Raw genomic sequence first — 19,991 nt, 5'->3', positions numbered from 1 at the left:
ATGATGCAAATGGAAACTGTGGAGCTGAATCGGCAGGGATTAAATACTAGGCTGAATGATTCAACAGTACTTTTTTCTGTGATAGCACGCCATATTACACCTGCCTCACTTTGTCTGTGCTTTACTGTGACCTTGCCATATTGTTTTACAGGTGAATACTTCTATTATGTATGACAGACTAAACAAGAAAGAGTTTTTCAGTGCTTGCGTTTTTAGACATCATGCCTGTGGGTATAGCCATGCAATACATACAAAAAATACATGTCAGAATTCAATAAGTAAAGACTTGGAATTACAGATGAGATGACAAACCGCTTCTCATCTTTGTGATACTTAAATTTTAATATTACATAGCAGTAATATAATAGGTTAGTGCATTTAATAGGTTAGTGCATTGTCTGTACGTTATTCATCTTATTACATACAAGTAGCCCCTGTAGCTACTTTGAAAATAAAATAGAAATGATATTGATTTAAGTAGAAGTTAATTATTACAGTATGTCAGAATGTGGAGTGATAGACACATGAAATTTTCACAGCTACAGTGAGATACAGAAGTCTGAGGCCATGTTGATAATCTAGGATTAATTTAAAACTGAAATCAATAAACTTTATTTTTTTTTAAACTATATATAACAACAAAAGTTAATGATGTAAAGAAATCGCCTAAAATGCTGGAGGATTACATCAGATTTGTAGACCATCAGTTAAATAAGCACGTTTTTTTTGTGAGCATTAAATTATGAAGGTCAGATTTTCTTGCATTGAATAGATTTTATAGACTGGGTATAGACTTTTTAACCACACTATACTGTATATAGGACATTACAGCAGTTGCCTGGGACAGAACAGTGCCTACACTGTAGAAAGTGTAAAAAAAAGTATTAATTTTAAAGGAACAGTATGTAAGAAATTTATTTCAATTAATCATAAAATGGCCCTGATATGTCACTAGACATTAAAGAGTAACTAAACCCTAAACCAACTTTTTTTAGTTAATGATCTGTAAAAATTATGCTTTATTAGTGCTGTTCATTGATTTTAGTAAGTTTTTTGACATTTGGAAGTGTTTCAATACTGCAATATATGGTGTAAAAACGTCTGAGTGCTGCCCTCTTCAGGTTGAACGGTGGCTACTGCAGTTGAATTTTCCTATTGGATATTGGGTCCAAAAAATGACTCGTGACGTAGGCAGGTTCAAGCTCACCACACCCTTGTTACGATCTCAACACACACTTGGTACGAGCTTAGTTTGTCCCCTCTATCTCCGTTGGGATCTGCCCACTTTTCTTGCATTTTTCAAATATTGCCAGTGGGTGGAGTCAGGCTCTGACCAGGGGTTTAGTTACGCTTTAAGAAATCATTTTCGTTTCAAATACTTATATCACTGACAACAGTGGTCTGGCCAGGATATTTTCATTTAAAAATTGGAGTTGCAGCACTCAACTGATGTTTATGTTGTCATTTTGTGTATTGGCCACCAGTTGTGTGATTGCAGTACCAGTTTTAGCCACAAGTTTTGTGATTGCAAAACCAGTTTGGGCCACAATCCTACATACTGTTCCTTTAAGTGTTTTTTACTTAAAAATAATTTTTTAGGTGTTACCAATTTAAGTATTTTTTTAAGTTGATCCAACTTTTACTTTTTTACAGTGTATATACAATGATGTCATGAATTTTACATTGTAAAAATTGAAAGATATACTTAAAAAAATCTTTAGGGTAGAGCGGGGTAATATGTCACACTGTTCATTACTCCAACACTAGAGGCTCTATCTCAAAAATCAAATGACGACTTCTTCTATAGTCAACTTCATGTTCACATGTGGTCAAGATCGCTCTAATATGACATTAGCACAATTTTCTAATTTGTTTGTTTAAAAATTAAAACATTGGCACTTTAAATTGTATGCAATACAACTTTGTTAGGTATGAATGTTAAAAAATATTATTTTGCACAAAAAAGAGGAGACAATAACGTGTCTTTTGATACTTTAGGTGACGTGCTATGTTGAGCTAACCATGAGATTTAGCCAACATTAGCATACATGTCAGTTTGGGGCAAGTTGTCTTATTGACTTTTGGGGAAGTCGTCACATGGAACACTGGAAATAGTTACATTCTAACCCTGCTTTGTTTTACACTGCCTGCTTTTGGCACAGCAATGCGGGTTAACCCCACAAAAGCAGGGCGAGCAGGGTTTCATAACCCTGGGTTAATTTCCGGGATAACCCCGCTTTAATTACAAGCAGGGTTTATAACCCCGGGTTAATTTTATCGGCCCCAGGCCATCAGGCAGTCCTTTATGTTAAGCTCTTTAATGTGAACGATCGATGCATAAAAACTAATAATTGATTATTATAAAAGCAATGTTTGCGCCCGTCTCTCCTCTCTTGCGTCTCTCTCTCTCTCTCTCCGTCCACTCTCAGCTTGCAACAAAGATTGACTGCGATTGCTTAAGTGGTTAAACAAACCAGCGGAGAAATGATTCAAACGTGAAACAGTTCCTGTGATGATACTGGTAGAATATCGCATGGCTGGAAAAGCCTCTCAGCCAATCAAATGCTAGAACCAGAAATAATTTTTTTGTATTAAGAAAATGGCATTTTATAATAATAAGACTATGGGACGTATTTTAACAATCTAAGCGCATTGTCTAAAGCGCACGGTCTAAATGGGCGTGTCCAATGCCCTATTTAGGTGACGGACTTTGTAAACTGAAAAACTAAGCGGAGGAAGAAGACCACCAGTTTAAGAATAATGCTAAAAAATGTATTGTTTTCATTTTTATTGAGATTTTAAATTTTTTGGTTTAAACCTTTAAAAGCCTTTTTCTTTCAGTCATGGAAGTAAAAATAGCAGGCTTTTAATTGCTGTAAATGTATTGATATCATACATAATCATTTTAATCTCATAAAATAATTTGCAAATATGCAAGAAAAGGTTTGTACTCTAAAAATACTTTATTTGTAACAAACAAGAGATAAAGAATTTACTAACGTGTGGAGAGCCGAAGCGTTTCAGCAGTCAGACAGCGCCATGGGATTTAAAAAAGCATTACTTAAAAATGTTTCTCATCTCACCATATCCACAGGTACAGAGTCATCATATACAATAAATTCGTAGGATTGCATTAAAAATTTTTTAAAATAGATGAATTTGTTTAAAGCAAAGCATTTATTTACTTACCAGGCTACAGGTGAAGCTGCTCTTTGCGCCTTCTAACGTCTCATTATTAGTCCTCATTTATGCCCAAGAGACTCAATAATAATCTTTTACATTCAATTCTTTAATCTTTCATATTTAAAAAAATTTTTGTGCTGCTGCGCATTCATGTATGTGATAAGCAAACCCGCATTGTCGTCCCATTTATAGGCGCATATTACTAACGAGCTCTTTAAATAACAAAAAACATATTGCGCCATTAACTTTAGACTTTAGACCAGGTTTTTGTTGGTCAATGGCGTAGTCTATTTTAGTTGCCTCAAAATAGCAACGCACCAACAATGCGCCTGAACACACCTCGTTTTCAGACCACCAGAACGCCCATGGGCGCAACATTGGGTGCAAATGCATTTGCTATTTAAACAATGTGGCGCTAAACATGAAATTATCATTGCGCTGGGTTTAAACACACTTGCGTCGCGCATTGCGCTGCATTGCGCCGGGTGTATGATAGAGCCCATATACTTTGAGAAAAACAAACAATAGAATTTAAATAGTTATTGTGTAGTTTGTATTGAAAATTAAGCAGTTATCAGGTGAAAGGGAATCATTTTAATTTAATTAGATAATAATGTATTTGCCTCACATTGCACATTTGAAAAAAATAATTGTTTATAACCGATAACCGGTAATATCCCGTAATTCTTTTCATTTGGAACAAAGAAACTAGCTGTGTTTTTTTCTAATGAGAGGTCTTTAAAAAATATGAGCAAGTCTTGGGTGTCTGAATGTTTGTAATTGCTGTGCGTCATTGACGTCTTTTCCCAGGGTAGATAATTGACATAATCTTGGCACCCACTCAAGACTCTCTCTCTCTCTCTCTCTCTCTCTCTCTCTCTCTCTTTCTCTCTCTTTCTCTCTCTCTCTCTCTCTCTCCACAACACTGACAGAGTAGTTAGAAAGAATTGCTCAAGAGAGCCGAGCATTTTGTGTGTGTGTGAGCTGGATTGTTAAATCCCTCCTCTGCTCTTTAGATTCAGCTTCTCTGCACTTGGTATTTGGCAGGTTTCGCCTGCTCGCCCGTCCGTTACCCCAGAGCAGACCCGCTCTTTTAGGAGTCTGTGGATGGAGACTGGAGCACGCCAGCGGGCAGGACAGAGTGAGCAGTAAACTTAGGAACATCCAAATGAGGGATGTACAGCCCAAAAAATTAGATCTTTATGTTTATAGGAAACGTTCTTTTTCATTGTCACTACATATAATAAACATATTTTCCTATCACGTCTCATCTGCCAATGGTCAGACAAACAGATAAGGCCGCTCCCCAAATCTTACACCATGTTGTTGTGACTGCTCAGGAAACTCAGAATTAAGAGCACATCAAGACAATCACAATATTTCCAACATTTTCTAAATTAATGTCAGCAGCAAAATCATCAAATATACATCTGATGTATCATGAAATGTCCGTTCATCATTTGTAAATCCGTTAGCTGTCCGATTGATGTTGCATCTCAGCAGGCTTCAAAAGACTAAAGCTGTGATTCAAACAAAACCTGTTTACTTGAGGCTAAAATCATACAGATCGCCCACTGTGCTGTAAACAGGAACGGTGTTTAGTAACTCATCTTCGCTCTCTCCTACTCGTGCTGGTTTCTCTTTTTCTTTATTTTCCATTTTCTTTTTCCCTGTGAGGGCCTGTGCTCATATATTATTTACAGTGCGTCCACCACAACACAGCAGGTTGTATACAAGACGTCTAGACGCTGTGCAACACAAATGCTCAAGTTTTTGGGGACTTTTCTGGAAAAGTTTGTTCAGTTTTTCTTTTTTTAAAATAAGCTCTTTTCATAAAATAATAATTGTTGAACTAGTGATCGATCAAAACATTGGCCAGGCTAATTAAGAGCTGTCAGCATTGCGCTCATCTCAATGACATTGCTTGGTTGGCACATGAGCCCCTAAAAGTTTTCATTTGAAATCTTCAGGATTTACTTAAGAAACTATCAAGGGTACTTTAAAGGGGACATTTCACAGGTGTGTCCTTAAAAATGCAAATGAGCTGATCTCAGCACTAAATGGCAGTGCTGTGGTTGGATAGTGCAGATTAAGGGGCGGTATTATCCCCTTCTGACATCACAAGGGGGGCCAAAATTCTATTACTTATTTTTTCACATGCTTGCAGAGAATACTTAGAAAATAAGTTGCTGGGTTGATCTTTTTCCACATTTTCTATGTTGATACAAGCACTGGGGATCCAATTATAGCACTTAAACATGAAAAAAGTCAGATTTTCATTATATGTCCTCTTTAATGATACTCATTTCAAGAAACTAAGATTTGGGGAATACTTATTTTTTAATTGTTTTAAGAACTGATAGTAGGCAAATTTAGTTCAGTCGGTAGGTTGTTTTGAGCCAATCACCCGAATTTAAAGTAATATTCCACTTTCATAAAATAAATTCTGATAATGTACTCTGCCACATATCATCCAAGATGTTTATGTCTTTCTTTGTTCAGTCGAGAAGAATTTTTTTTCCATATAGTGGACTTCAACAGTTTACAATTTCAATGCAGTTTAAAATTGCAGTTTGAATGCAGCATCAAAGAGCTTTAAAGGACAAGTTATGTATTTTACACTTAAAGCCCTGTTTTCAGATTGTTTATAGAACGGTTTTGACTGAAATTTCGACATATGCGGCTGCCCCGAGAATTTTCGGGTGTTTGTGTTTCACCTCACACCTCTACAATGGGTTTAATGGTGCAGTGGAACAATCCTTCCTAAAATGCATTAAACTTTCGTGAAACTCACAGAGTGGTCAGGGGTGTTCACTGATATGCTCACACAAAAATCGCTGCAAAAGATGCTTTCCAACAGGTGTATAAGCATTCGTTGTTAACTTGTGGACCTATTTTTCCAAACGCCTCACACCTGTATATTCTTCCGCCGAGAGCTTAAATAATAGACACTCCAGCCCAGGTGGTGGCGCTAATCCAATTGCAAGAATAGAAACAAAGTTCCCGACGCGAAGTAATACCGTACCTCACAGCACATCTAATACAAGTCAATGGAGTTGGCAAAAACTACGATAAAACCTATTGGAATGGGTATTTTGCAGCGATTTTTGTGTGAGCAAACCAGTGAACACCCCTGACCACTCGGTGAGTTTCACCGAGAATATTCACAGGAGAATATTTTGCCCAAAAAAGGCAATTTTTGGCCAAAGTGATGTTAAAGTTGAATACCTTCAGCTACTTCATAAGTGTACATGCAGTGGAAAAATTATTCAACACCTTGAAATATCTCTCAGCCCATCAGATTCAAGAAATCGACCAAAGTCTGGTACTGTATATCAAATGGTAATTTCCCCTAAATGCACAACTATCCCGACCTGTTAGCTGTAGTCTTTTTTTTTAGCTCACTGCAGGTGCCTCCTTTGAGATTTTCTTATTCCTGTTCATACTTTTAGTTATGAAATAAAACCAGGCATGACAGTAAACTCTATTAAAGCATTAAAGCTATATCTGTATGCACTAAGTGATGTTGTTTCAGCACTCCGTAATATACATTATCTCTCTCTCTCTCTCTCGCCGGTGTGGCGCCAGTATATCATGACAATGATGAGAATTGCTTCACCTCCTCAGGTTTACTTTAAATGATACAGTTTTGATGCAAAAAACAACAACATTACCTGTAATACTCAGACGTCAATGCTAAGTCTTGACACTTTTTGACTCTTTCCTATGAAACACAAAAGGTGTTGTTTTATTTAATCTTATGTTAGCAGGCTGTTCAGGATTTAAACACAGGTCATCTTGTAATCATAACCAAGCACTACACTGTCAGAAATTAAAGTACTAGCTTTCGCTGGGAGTCTACCCTTTAAAAAGGTCCTAATGTGTACCATTTAGGTGTGCCTTTGAGGTAAGGGTGTACATTTTGACAGTGTTTGTACCTTTTTTGTTGTTGTTTAAACTAGCATGTCTTGCCTAAATAAATAATCTGTAATTTTGGTCTCACTGAGCCAGAAATGGCATTAGACCATCTGCAAAAAATATGTACATGTCCATGTTTATCTTCAAATAATAAACAAATATGACCCTGGGCCAAAAAAAAACCATTCATAAGTAGCACATGTATATTAAAATACATTGTATTGGCCAAAATTATTACTTTTTGTTTATGCCAAAACGTAATATCATTTTAAGTAAAGATGAAGATATTTTGTAAATGTACTACTGTAACTATATCAAAAACGCACTTATTATTAATAATATGTGTTTCTAAGGACTTTAAATGCGATTATCTCAATATTTTATGAATTTTTGCAGCTTTGAATTCCAGATTTTCAAATAGATGTTTTTCGGACAAAAATTGTCCTTAACAAACTATACATCAATGGAAAGATTATTTATTCAAAGTTCTGATGATGTATAAATCTCAATTATAAAAAAAATGTACCTTTATGATTGGTTTTGTGGTCCAGGGTCACATATTTATAAAAGTGTCAATATTCTGTGAGAGAAGAATGCAGAAAGCACATTAGAAATAAAACTCTACGGGACAGTTTTCCAGACAGGGTTTAGCTTGATCCTTAAATAAATAAGGACATTTAAATACCCTACAAAAACATAACTGCTGTGCATCTTGAGACAAAACAATTATATATTTTAAACCTTCGTTTCGGAACCTGGTGCGTTTTCTCCCTTGGCTCGGTTCGTTTAGACATATGTAAACACTGCAATCGCAATCAGCACCAAAACAACCGATCCAAGACCGCCTGAACGAGGTGGTCTCGGCCCAATTGCAAGCGAACTCTGGAGCATTTGGTATAAGTCAGAAAGCAATCCGACGCAACGGACTAACGAACAAAGCTATCTTATTGCTTTTTTAACTCTTTCCCCGCCAATTAAGTAAAAACGCTTCCCTGCCAATGACGAGTATTTCCGCCAATCTATATTACCACTATTATCCACCATGTGGTGCTCTTCTGCAACTTATAAAACCCTGAGTATTTTCCTCGGGCAAACAGCTGTATGTTTTGATCATCGCTCTGAATCTGATCACGATCAAAAGTCCTTCACAAAAATTGTATTATTTCTGATTTTGCTCAAAATGTTTTGTTTTTGAAGAAACCTACCCAAATTTGAGAGGTGATAAAAGAGAACTAATGAAGGTATGATGAAACCTTTTTTGTTGTTGTTTGAAAGCAGAGGGTCTGTTCTTTCATTTTATATATTGTATGTTTATATATGTTAAGGAGCGCATTTTCTGGAAGACATTTAACTTTTGTAAAAATCACATATTTCTAAGAGGGAAGAATGCTGTGCGGCAGACGTTAGAGATATGACTATCGAAAGATAGATTGCTGTCGAACATTACGCCTAAATTCTTAACCGTGGAAGATGGCACCACCGTGCAGCCATCTATGGGCAACTTGTAATCTGACATATTATGTTTGGAGGGATTTGGTTCAATAACAAGTATCTCAGTCTTATTGGAGTTTATCATAAGAAAGTTATGTGCCATCCAGTCCCTAATATCACTAATGCAGTCTGATAGCTTAGCAAACTGGTGGGTTTCGCTAGGATGTGACGAGATGTAAAGCTGGGTATCATCCGCATAGCAGTGAAAACTTATTTTATGTTTCCTGATAATGTCTCCTAGAGGTAACATATATAACGAGAATAGGATGGGGCCTAGAACTGATCCCTGGGGTATGCCGTATTTAACGGGGGAGTGATATGACTCTTCCTCATTTACATAAACAAAGTGATATCGATTGGTTAGATACGATCTAAACCAGGCTAACGCCTGACCACTGATGCCAACATAGTTTTCTAGTCTATTGAGTAAGATTCTGTGATCTATTGTGTCAAAGGCTGCACTAAGGTCTAGTAATATAAAGATTGAGATTTCACCACGATCGGATGTTAATAGGAGGTCGTTTGTAACTCTAAGCTGTGCTGTCTCTGTGCTATGGTGGGGCCTGAATCCTGATTGGAACTTTTCATATGTATTATTATTCGCTATGAATGTGCGTAGCTGGCTTGCCACTACTTTTTCTAATATTCTAGAAAAGGTAGATTTGAGATTGGTCTACAGTTATTAAGATCTCCCTGGTCAAGGTTTGTTTTTTTAATAAGCGGTCTAATAACTGCTAGTTTGAAAGCTGTTGGAATGTATCCTAATTCTAGAGATGAGTTAAAGATATTTAGTTCCATGTCTGACACTACATGAAATACCTCTTTTAGTAATTTTGTGGGAACGGGGTCTAGTATACAGGACGATGATTTGGATGACGTTACTAATTTAGAGAGCTCTTCTATTGTAGTAGGTTTAAATGATAGATGCGTATAAATAGCACGAAGTGTGAAAACCGTGCAATACATACGCCAAAATCCACTTTGGCGTGCATGTGATGTCCCAGTCCTTCCCATTCACTTAAACGGCGCATCTTTTGTCGTTTTATTTATTGGTTTCTCAATTTTTTTCAGTTTTTTAAACCATTTTCGCTTGGGTTTAGGGTTAGATTTGAAATTTGCTTAAGGAGGTTATTATATACAAGTTTCTCCATGTTTTTGTCTATATTTAAGCCATGGTCGCTTGGAGTTGGGGGTTGGAATTTTTGGTAACACTTTATTTTACGGTGTCTTTGTTACACATGATACATGTAATTATTAATGTAATAACAGTTAATTATGCATAATTACATGCAACAAACCCTAAACCAAACCCCAACCCTATAGTAAGTACATGTTATTAATGATTATTACTTAGTACTTAAATGTATAATAACACTGTAACAGTGACACCGTAAAATAAAGTGTGACCGAATTTTTATATAACAAAAAGTTGTTCTAACCCTAAACCCAAGCGAAAATGGTAAAAAAATTGCAAAAAAATGAGAAACCAATAAATAAAACGACAAAAAAATGCGCCGTTTAAGTGAATGGGAAGGACTGGCTTATCGATTTTCACACTTCGTGCTATTTATACGCAACTCTGTGAGACTGGGTTGTAACTTCAGGTGTGCTTGACTTTTAAGCAGTGTGTGTGTGGAAACGTCTGTAAACTGTGCGGGGTAAACGCGTCATCTGTATTAAAACGTTATGATTGACCCGAAGCTGTCAGCGCGGTCTGACGTCGTCCGTTCTAAATGCCGGTTTTTTGTTCACACATAGCAGTTACCTGTAAATTACTGGTAATCTTACAACCTCTCTTACTGGGTGATTTACCGGAAAGGTTCTGTTCACACATGACCTGTTAACTGCAGTTTACCAGTACATTACCAGTAAAGATTGTTTGTGTGAAAGGGACTAATAACAGCATCAACTATATTAATGGGTCTCATATTCATAGCGATGAACTCCACTGGCATCTGTTATTTCTCTCTTTCTTTTCTCTGTTATCGGTTTTCAGAATTGTTTGAGCTGTTGTGTAGTTTTGTGTGTGGTTGAGCAGGTTTATGGCTAATATACCAGGGGATGTCCCTATAGACAAATTATTATTAGGCTGGGCTACTGTATGATTTTTATGACTGCTGTGTTCATATTTTCCAAGCAAATAAAGTGCACGTCATTTTTATCATGTGTAAAATTACTGATTAACAAGGCGGATAAAAGCAACTTGTTTTTTTTACATGATATAGCTACTATACATCTACTTTAGGTGATCTTTTTAAACTTGATGTGCGTTGTGGTAGGACAGATTCAAATCGCATATTTTCCACACTGCCTTTGTCTTGTTGAAAACACCCTAAGATGTCAGTGGAAGCTTTTTTCTTTTAAGACAGCTCAAACATAAATTTTAGTCATGGACTAGATTTAAGCCCTGTCTTGGAAACCGCCCCTGTGAGTTCAAATAAGGTTTTATAGTGGGTGCATTATAAAAAAGCAGTCCGTTTCAGATTTAATTTCAAGCATTTTTGCTTTTCTCTGACTCAAGCTGTAGATATTATAAGCTCATGTGCATTTGAAATATTCTTGATATTACACAGCATAAACAACTGTATTGAAGTGCTGTGAAATTACAGTGCATTATGTCTCGTAAATGTGTCGTAAATAACTGATATGAAATTTATTACAGATCTGTGAATTCATATTTTCTGTCAGTGAAGCATAAACCATGCATGAATATTATATAATACAATTTACTCTAACTCAATGCAGATGAATCTCGTGTAAAACTAGAATATTCTGGCTCTCTTCTGAACAGCTGTCATCTGGATCGCTTGCCTGTCCAATGTGAGCCGTTCTTATCTCTCCCTCATATTCACTTCCTAAATTGGCTGAGAGTCCGGGGCACCAAAAATAGTGGGGCAGGGTGACATTGATAATCTCTCATAATGGTACGTTACAGACCTATATTTCTGCAGAGAACAGCGGCTAAATCATTCACAGGCATCTGCTGCTCACAGTAAGCTCCTCTGGACCTGATGTGGTTTTGTGGATTTTTTGGTGTTTTTAAAGGGGTTGTGTTTAGGGGAAATGGACAGATTCTGTGGTTCTTAGGTCTTTAAAATTTTATTTCATTTAACACACAGTGAGCTGACCTGGCCCACAAAACAAATATTTTTGAGTTATTGGTGCTTTTCTTTTGTCTTGAATCAGTCTGGCCATTCTCATCTGACCTCTGCCATCAACAAGGTATTTTCACCCAGAGACTTGCCTTTTATTTCTTTTTTATAATCTTTCTCTGACCATTTTCTAAAATTGTTTTCAGTTAAAATCCCACTAGATTTAGATTTAGTTGTCTGGTACCGACAACCATGCCACATTCAAAGTCATTTAAAGCGTAACTAAACCCCTGGTCAGAGCCTGACTCCACCCACTGGCAATATTTGAAAAAAAATGCAAGAAAAGTGGGCAGACCCCAATAGAGATAAAGGGGACGAACTGAGCTTGTACAAGTGTGTGGTGAGCTTGAACCTGCTTACGTAGGATCGTACCACTTACATCACGCAGTACCGCAACATCCATCATCCAACATCCGTCATGTTTTATATTTTATATATTTTATTTTATATATTTTATTATTTTTAAATATTTTTACATTATGGTTGATGTGTTTTACTTTTTTCCTTTACTTTATTTTGAGTATTTTATCTCTTATTGTGCGAGTGTTTGGTGTATCTGTTGTAAAGCACATTGGTCAACCTGTGTTGTAGAAATGGTGCTATATAAATAAATTTGACATTGACATTGACATTGACATCCAACAGGAAAATTTAACTGCAGTAGCCACCGTTCAACCTGAAGAGGGCAGCACTCAGACGTTTTTACACCATATATTGTAGCATTGAAACACTTCATACCCAAATGTCAAAAAAGTTACTCAAATCAATGAACAGCACTAATGAAGCCCCATTCTTACAGATCATTAACTAAAAAAGTTGGTTTAGGGTTTAGTTACTCTTTAAATCTTGTAAAAGTGTTGTGTTTCCATTAACCTTCAAACTGTGCAAATTGAAATGGCAAATTATAAATGTGCCCAATCGAAACACAGCAATTTCGCATAAACTCGAAACTGTATATCGCACAAAAAGTTTGTATGCTCGGATGAGGTGGAATATAAAAAAGGAATATATCACAAAAAAGTTTTTTTGCATTTACATGTCACCTGACATGCCTGAAAGTCACATGATCATTCTTTAAATTTGGTTGGAAAACAAGACTAAAGAGGTGTGCTTGACTCTATGTAGCGTCTGCACAGCAACTTATGAAGCCACACACACCCTTCGCCATCATTTTTGGAAGGACTTATAGACCCCTTCAAGGTTTGTAAACATTGAATGACTATCGGGTGCACGCGCAGCACGGGGTCGAACTGTTCATACCATTTAGGCTTTATAATTTAATCTAACAGGGCTGAAAAATGATGACTTACCTCAAAAATGAAGTGAGCACTACAAACACAAGCCTCTTTGATCTTTGCATTGTCCCAGTCTGCACGTTAATTGCTTGCAGACGCAGATGTTGTATTTTTTTGTTTTTGAGATTCTGCATGAATCGCGAAAACTTAACGGAAGACCTGGTGCGATTTTCACAGCCCACGACGTAAGTAGGCATTTTTGACGATACCGAATAATACGCAACTCAATCTGCTGTAATGACTTTTCTGACCCCGACATGCGCAGTGGGAACAGGCTGTGACGTGAACCGTGAAGGGGTCTATTGAAAGAAAACTAAATTACTTTTTAGCTGCATAACATTGTTTTGTCGACATTTAGAAAATAACGCCTAAAGTCTTTAAAGGGACACCATGAAACTTTTGGCCACTAGGGGGTGCTAGACACGTATTTTTCACTTCTAGCGCCCCTAGAGCCCACAAGCGCCGCAGCACTGTCGCAAAGGAAAGGAACTGGCCAACCTTAAAACTAAACTAAAAACTAAACATTTAAAATGCTAAACGATCAACATTTTGAGACAACAGGGAGAAACGCAGTCATGTTACAACTTTCTGATGAGGAACTCGTCGTGGCAGAAGCCATTTCTCAATCTGAAGGTTGCAGCCTCCGGATGTCGTATTTCTAATACGTCATCAAGACTGTCTTATTTCACAATATTAACAATTACAAAGTTGACTATTATACTTAGTTAATCGTAAATTGTTGCAGTATGCTTATGACTTGCGAATGTAATGCTCAGTTTACCTTAATAACACAGGCTTGATGACGTGTGCAGCCTGCATATTTGACCTCCGGAGGCTGCAGCCTTCCAATTCAGGAACGACCAGACGTATTTCCTTGCCTTTTTCCAAACAAATATTGTTGCATCCTCTCTCTCTCCCTCGCCACCAGGATTTTTCGCAATGGCGCTCGTTATTCCTCTTTTTTGTGTGAAAATCGCTCCAAATCCAAGTAAACCGATGCGTTTAGGTCTGCCGCTTTGTAATACGTCACGCGAGTGACAGCGGAACGCAGCAAATGAGGAAGAGAGAAGAGAGAAACGCTCGGATCTGATTGGTGAATGAATAGGGTTTGGTTTTACACTGTGAGCAAGTTTGAGTGCTATAGCATCCTGGATTGTAATGTAAATATCATAGACACAGTAAAAAGAAAGGTAAATACGTGAACACAGCATCTGAATACAGGGAACTATATGCAATATAATCGCCGTAATTTATAAGGAACATCGCATTTATGTATGAATCAACAGTTTATATAAAAAATTGCCTTAAAGGGGAATCGAACCCGGGTCGCCCGTGTTATAGGTCCGTGACACTAAAGACTGTGCCACAGAGTCACATAATAGAAGCTGCTCTCTACACTCCTTAAGTAGCCTCCAGCAAATTTCACGTTAAAACAAATTTTGTGGAGGAAGTGACGTATGCCGTAAAGCAGTCGAATTTTGTAGTTTTTTTTTTGTGCTATGGTTACTACCACAAACCCTAAGTTTTAAAATACGAGTAAAAGTGATACAGACCCCGTCAGGCTATAGTAGACATGTCATTCAACCTATTTAAAGTCGATGTACTATCACAAGGGTCTTGAAAATGTATTATGAAGGTTGAAAAATTACATGGTGTCACTTTAATGGAAACACAGTTTACAGAGCACAGTTGGTAGATCAGTGTGTTAGCAATGCAAAGGTTATTGATTTGACTCCTAAGGAACACACAGGTTGTTCACTTTTATGCACTAGTATTTACTTCTGCATTTCTGATTATTTGTTTAGACAGACAAAAGATCCTTTATTGCTGTCATGTGATTGGCTAATGAGATTTTCCATTAAGCAAGTTAAACGGGGCTAGAAACGTGCGTACGCTAGTTCCCACACAAAGGTTGTGATCTATAAAAAACAAACTTAATGAAAGAATGGGCTTGCGGGATCTGAGGATGATTCATGTACTCACACTTGCAGGTGATCTGTGATTTATAAAGGGAACATTGCTTTGTTTTATAAGTCTTAATATTTTTTGTCATATGGCATTTTAGGATTTTGCATGTACGTAGACTTTTAGTAAGGATCCTACGCACAGTTTTATGAGACCCCTGGTGTTTATATACAGCAAACAGTATGTACAAATAGGTACGGCAGTACCCTTAACTCTTTCTCCACCTTTTACAAGTTATCTCAAGAGAAAACATTTCCCCGCCAATGACACTTTCCTGACAAGTTTTTACGGTTATCTGTAATTCCGCTGTTATATCGACTAGATGGCGCTTATACAGAATTTATAAAAAACTGAAAGAAAAACTAATTTAATTAATTTTAAACTCTTTGTATGTTTTGATAATCATTCTGAATCTGATCTCCAACAAAATGCCCTAAAGCCCGGAATACACTGCACGATTTTTGTCCTCTTATAAGATCATTACCTTATCACACTGTGCGACATGTATCGTTTAAAATCGGGTACGAGAGGCATGTAGACTGTACGATGATGACACGGAAGCTTCGGCGGCTGCGTCACACGTTTCGCAACGTCACCAGCATGCGCTCGTGGTAAACAAATACCGGCGTGTAGGTCGTAGCAGCAAACACACTGTGCGGTGATCATGCCGAATTTCTGACACTGCCAGAAAACTATCGTAGGCTATCTTTGGACGCAAGACCGGGAAAACGGCCGTCTTTGATCCTCTCTCACTGTACGACATAGGACCACCGATGGAGAGCCACGATCACAGAAATCGCGACGATAGTTTCACGATGGCAATCTTTCGTCTGGGACAGCCAATTATCGTGCAGTGTATCCCGGCCTTTACAAGAATGCCATTATTTCAGCTTATGATTATTTTTATTTTTAAAGAAACCTTCCCATATTTAAGAGGTTATAAAAAGAGAACAAATGAAGATAGGATATAAAGTTGTTTTCCTTGTTTTGTTTGTTTGTTTGAAAGCAGAGGGTCTGTTCTTTTATTTGATAAATTTGTATTTTTATGTATTTATAGAAGAAAATTTTCCTGGAAAGTATTTTGTGAAATTTTTATGAAAATCACAAAAAATAATCCTGGCGGCCATCTTTTTAAAAAAAGGGGGAATGAGTTAAAAAGGTCCCAATATGTAACATTGAAGTACAGATCTGTAAAAGTTAATACACTCTAAACAATGCTGGGTTATTTTCAACCCAGTTTGGGAGAAAGGACGAACCCAACGCACTGGGTTGTAATTTAACCTATGCTGAGTTGTTTCAACCCTAAAAGCTGGATGTTTTAACCCATTGTTTGGTCAAATATAAACATTTTCCTGGTTAATAACCCAACGGGTTGGGTTCGTTCCCTTTTGACCCAACACTGGCTTGAAAAAAAAACTAGTATTGTTTAGAGTGTATACAATTTGTAACTTTGAAGTACTAATAAGCCCCCTTGTACTAGTGTGTAGTTCTGAAGTTTTCATTTGAACTCTTTAAGTGACAGCTAGGGACCATTTTTGTCTGACCATGCTGGGACATCCCAATATATCAAAATGTAATGATATGCCTTTGTTTACCCCATTCTGGGAAGGCTTTCCAAAAGATTTTGAAAATACTAACATGTAAGACTTTTGCACAGTACTGTATAATTTGATTAAAAATCTCAATCAGTCCCATTTGGCTGACTTGTTGGTTTTTCTTTTTTCTGCCGCAGGCTCACGTCAGCGCCAAACACGAGGGAGACAAGGTGATAGTCTTCGAGAGAGCTAACGTCATTTTCGTCTTCAACTTCCACCCCACCGAAAGCTACACCAGCTATAGAATCGCTGTGGGATCAGCGGGAAAATATCCTTCATTTCTGTCTGAATGACTGTTGTATGTAGAAACTGATCATTTTCATTCAGCTTTGTGTTTTGGTTACAGTACAAACCTTCTTCAAAGTTCTTCATCAAATTTCCTACAGTAGGCTGAACCTTAAAACCCCGGGCATTAGACTTAAACACCTGAGGCTTTATTTCTGTTGTTTTTGATTTATCCTCAGTGACTTCCATACTGGTTTAATACCACGGGAAGTATTTTAGCCTGGAAGTGAAAAAAACAGCTTTTGAAATGTAGAACCGGCAGAAACAGCTGTCATTATGAGCCCGAGAGAGAAACACGCTGAAGAATTTGCCTAGCATTACTCCGTGCGTGTGTATGTGTGCATGTTTGTGTCGGCAAGCTTACCGTCCTCGACCAATGGGAGTTGAAGCGAAGCGTCCAATTAGAGGTGCAGACAGATGAATGTGCCATTCCGTGTCAGAAGAGGTAAACAAGTACGACCCAACATGTCCAGAGTGCTTTTTCATTAAACCCCTGCCATCTCGCACATACTCCATCTCAGATGCACCTGTGTATATTTATCTGTGTGTCTCTATTCTCTGTTAGACAGCACCAGGTGAGTCAAGCAAATGCCGCAACACTCTGTGCCTTCAGATTAATTGCAGGGGAATATTTGAGAAAGACTGCATTTATTGTTATTGGTCTTTATTGAGTTTGTCATTTGTTCATCCATGCACCACTTTTGATATGTACTCACTACAGTGGTTGAATGCTTTAATCTGATTGGCTTAGAAATGTTTCATGGGTGTTGATTGTATGTCCCCCCCTTTAACAGTTGCAAATCCCACATTTTGGCAAACAAGCCAAGTTTCGCAATCCAAACTATACCAAATGTACAAAAAAGCTCAGGGGAGGAAGTGGTCATAAATCTGGAATCTACAGAGAGATGGAATAATATCTCCCATGTCCTTTAACAGGATGAGCAGCAGTTTTGTTCTTTTAGACTTTTCCTCTCTTTCGTTTGGATAAAAGAAGACAAAGTTTCCCCTGAGTTAAGCACTCCAGCACAAACATCAGCCATTAAAATTCTGTCGACATCAGCACCTGACAAGAACTCAAACCATCTATGCATTTTCCTCTCGATCTTCCCGATTCTTTTCGTCTCTCGATGGACAAGTTCTTCACGCGCCTCTATCTTTTCAGATGGTTGGAGTATTGTAAATCCCAGTTGGGTATCATGAAAGCGTTTCCTGTCAGGCCTGATGTGTCTTTGATATGCTGCGTGCCAACAGGCGTCTGTGATTGTGTCAGGTCATCATTCTGCTATTATCTGTCAGGGGCATTTACTTGAACGTCATTCTAAATAATTCACCCATATCAGCAGTCCTCCTTGAATCTATAACAACCTTTCCCTCGAGCGAAACAGTCCTGTGGTTTACAACTGATGACTTCATAAGGAAACTAAATTAATGAATTGTATAAAAGATGGAACGGAAAAATGAATATGAATAAAGTCAGGCAGAACCAGCGGTGGTGGCAGAATAATTATATTTGTTATTGATGACGATGAAATGGAGAGAGAGATTGTGTGTTATATACTGTAAAATTTACAGGAGTGGCCAAAAGTGATGTTGATGAAAATTGACAAAACAATAAACGTATTTATTGATCAAAAAGGCAAATCACAGCGTAATTAGAATATCGGGTTTTATTTAAAGAGCCAGTAAGATTCCAATTTTAAGCAATCCTATCACTGTTTATATGTCCCGGACAGCAGGTTTAAATGCGTGCAAGGTCAAAAAACACTGTAATTTTCTCAAAATATAAATTTAATATTCCCCATTTCTCAGAGATCCCCAAACGATTCGTTTGAAGCCGTTCAACGACTCAGTCTGCCTAAACCCCACCTTTCAGTAGCCTACTCTGCTCTGATTGGTCAACTGACAGTCTCTGCACAGACCACAGATCAGTGGCACAGACCAACAATAGTGTAACATGTATTGACCTAGTGCTAACATGATTTACTGAGAAGACATTATCGAAAATACACATCATTCATCATTAATCTAAGCAATATCAACGACTATAAAAACTAACAATTTTACACTCATTTAAGTATTTATGTAAACTAACCGGGTCATAGCAAAACCGTAAGTGCAGCATGCGTTAGCTGCTTGCTAACCTTGACTCTCTGACAGTATATTAAGAGTTTAAACAACGACATCATTCATCATTAATCTAAGCAATATCAACGACTATAAAAACTAACAATTTTACACTCATTTAAGTATTTATGTAAACTAACCGGGTCATAGCAAAACCGTAAGTGCAGCATGCGTTAGCTGCTTGCTAACCTTGACTCTCTGACAGTATATTAAGAGTTTAAACAACGACATCATTCATCATTAATCCAAGCAATAAAAACAACGATAGAAACTAACATTTTACACTCATTTAAGTATTTATGTAAGCTAACCGGGTCATAGCAAAACCGTAAGTGCAGCATGCGTTAGCCGCTTGCTAACGTTGACTCTCTGACAGTATATTAAGAGTTTAAACAACGACATCATTCATCATTAATCCAAGCAATAAAAACGATGATAGAAACTAACATTTTACACTCATTTAAGCATTTATGTAAACTAACCGTGTCATAGCAAAGCCGTAAGTGAGTATGCGTTAGCCGCTTGTTAACGTGACTCTCTGACAGTATATTAAGAGTTTAAACAACAACATCATTCATCATTAATCCAAGCAGTAAAAACAATGATAGACATTAACATTTTTACACTCATTTAAGCAAGTATGTAGCTATAATCATACTTACAGGTTGTGATTAGGAGATGCATGGTGTTCCAAATAAACTGGGTACTGAACCATCTTTCATTGTCAAACGTCTAGTGAATCCCTACATGAAAAAGTAATTTTAACCACAGATTCTTCATATATCTTCATCCTTTGGCAGTGAAAACAACACAAACTGAAAACACAGCGTGATATGATGTTTACACACTAACTAGCTGTGGACAGGTCATAGTTTTCGTTTGTCCCGCGGGTAAGGCTGTAGGTGGAGATTATTATGCAAAGTGTTCGTGTGAGGTGGATGAAGTCAGGCAGGAGATTCAATCCATATGACGACTCGTTTCAG

The 19,991-nt window shown here is 37.4% G+C and overlaps 1 protein-coding gene across 1 annotated transcript in view; it reads left to right on the top strand.

The window, feature by feature from the left end:
- gbe1b (glucan (1,4-alpha-), branching enzyme 1b) overlaps positions 1–19,991 on the top strand; it is a 174,246-nt gene that overhangs the window by 120,451 nt on the left and 33,804 nt on the right. Inside the window, exon 14 of the mRNA XM_073863520.1 lies at positions 16,737–16,871. Within this exon, the coding sequence (XP_073719621.1) occupies positions 16,737–16,871 (135 nt within the window). The remainder of the gene's footprint in view (positions 1–16,736; positions 16,872–19,991) is intronic.

Source organism: Misgurnus anguillicaudatus, chromosome 24, assembly GCF_027580225.2.
Source record: "Misgurnus anguillicaudatus chromosome 24, ASM2758022v2, whole genome shotgun sequence".
Taxonomy (NCBI): Eukaryota; Metazoa; Chordata; class Actinopteri; order Cypriniformes; family Cobitidae; genus Misgurnus; species Misgurnus anguillicaudatus.
Note: the sequence above shows the minus strand (reverse complement) of the source record. Positions and strands in the feature narration are given on the sequence as shown.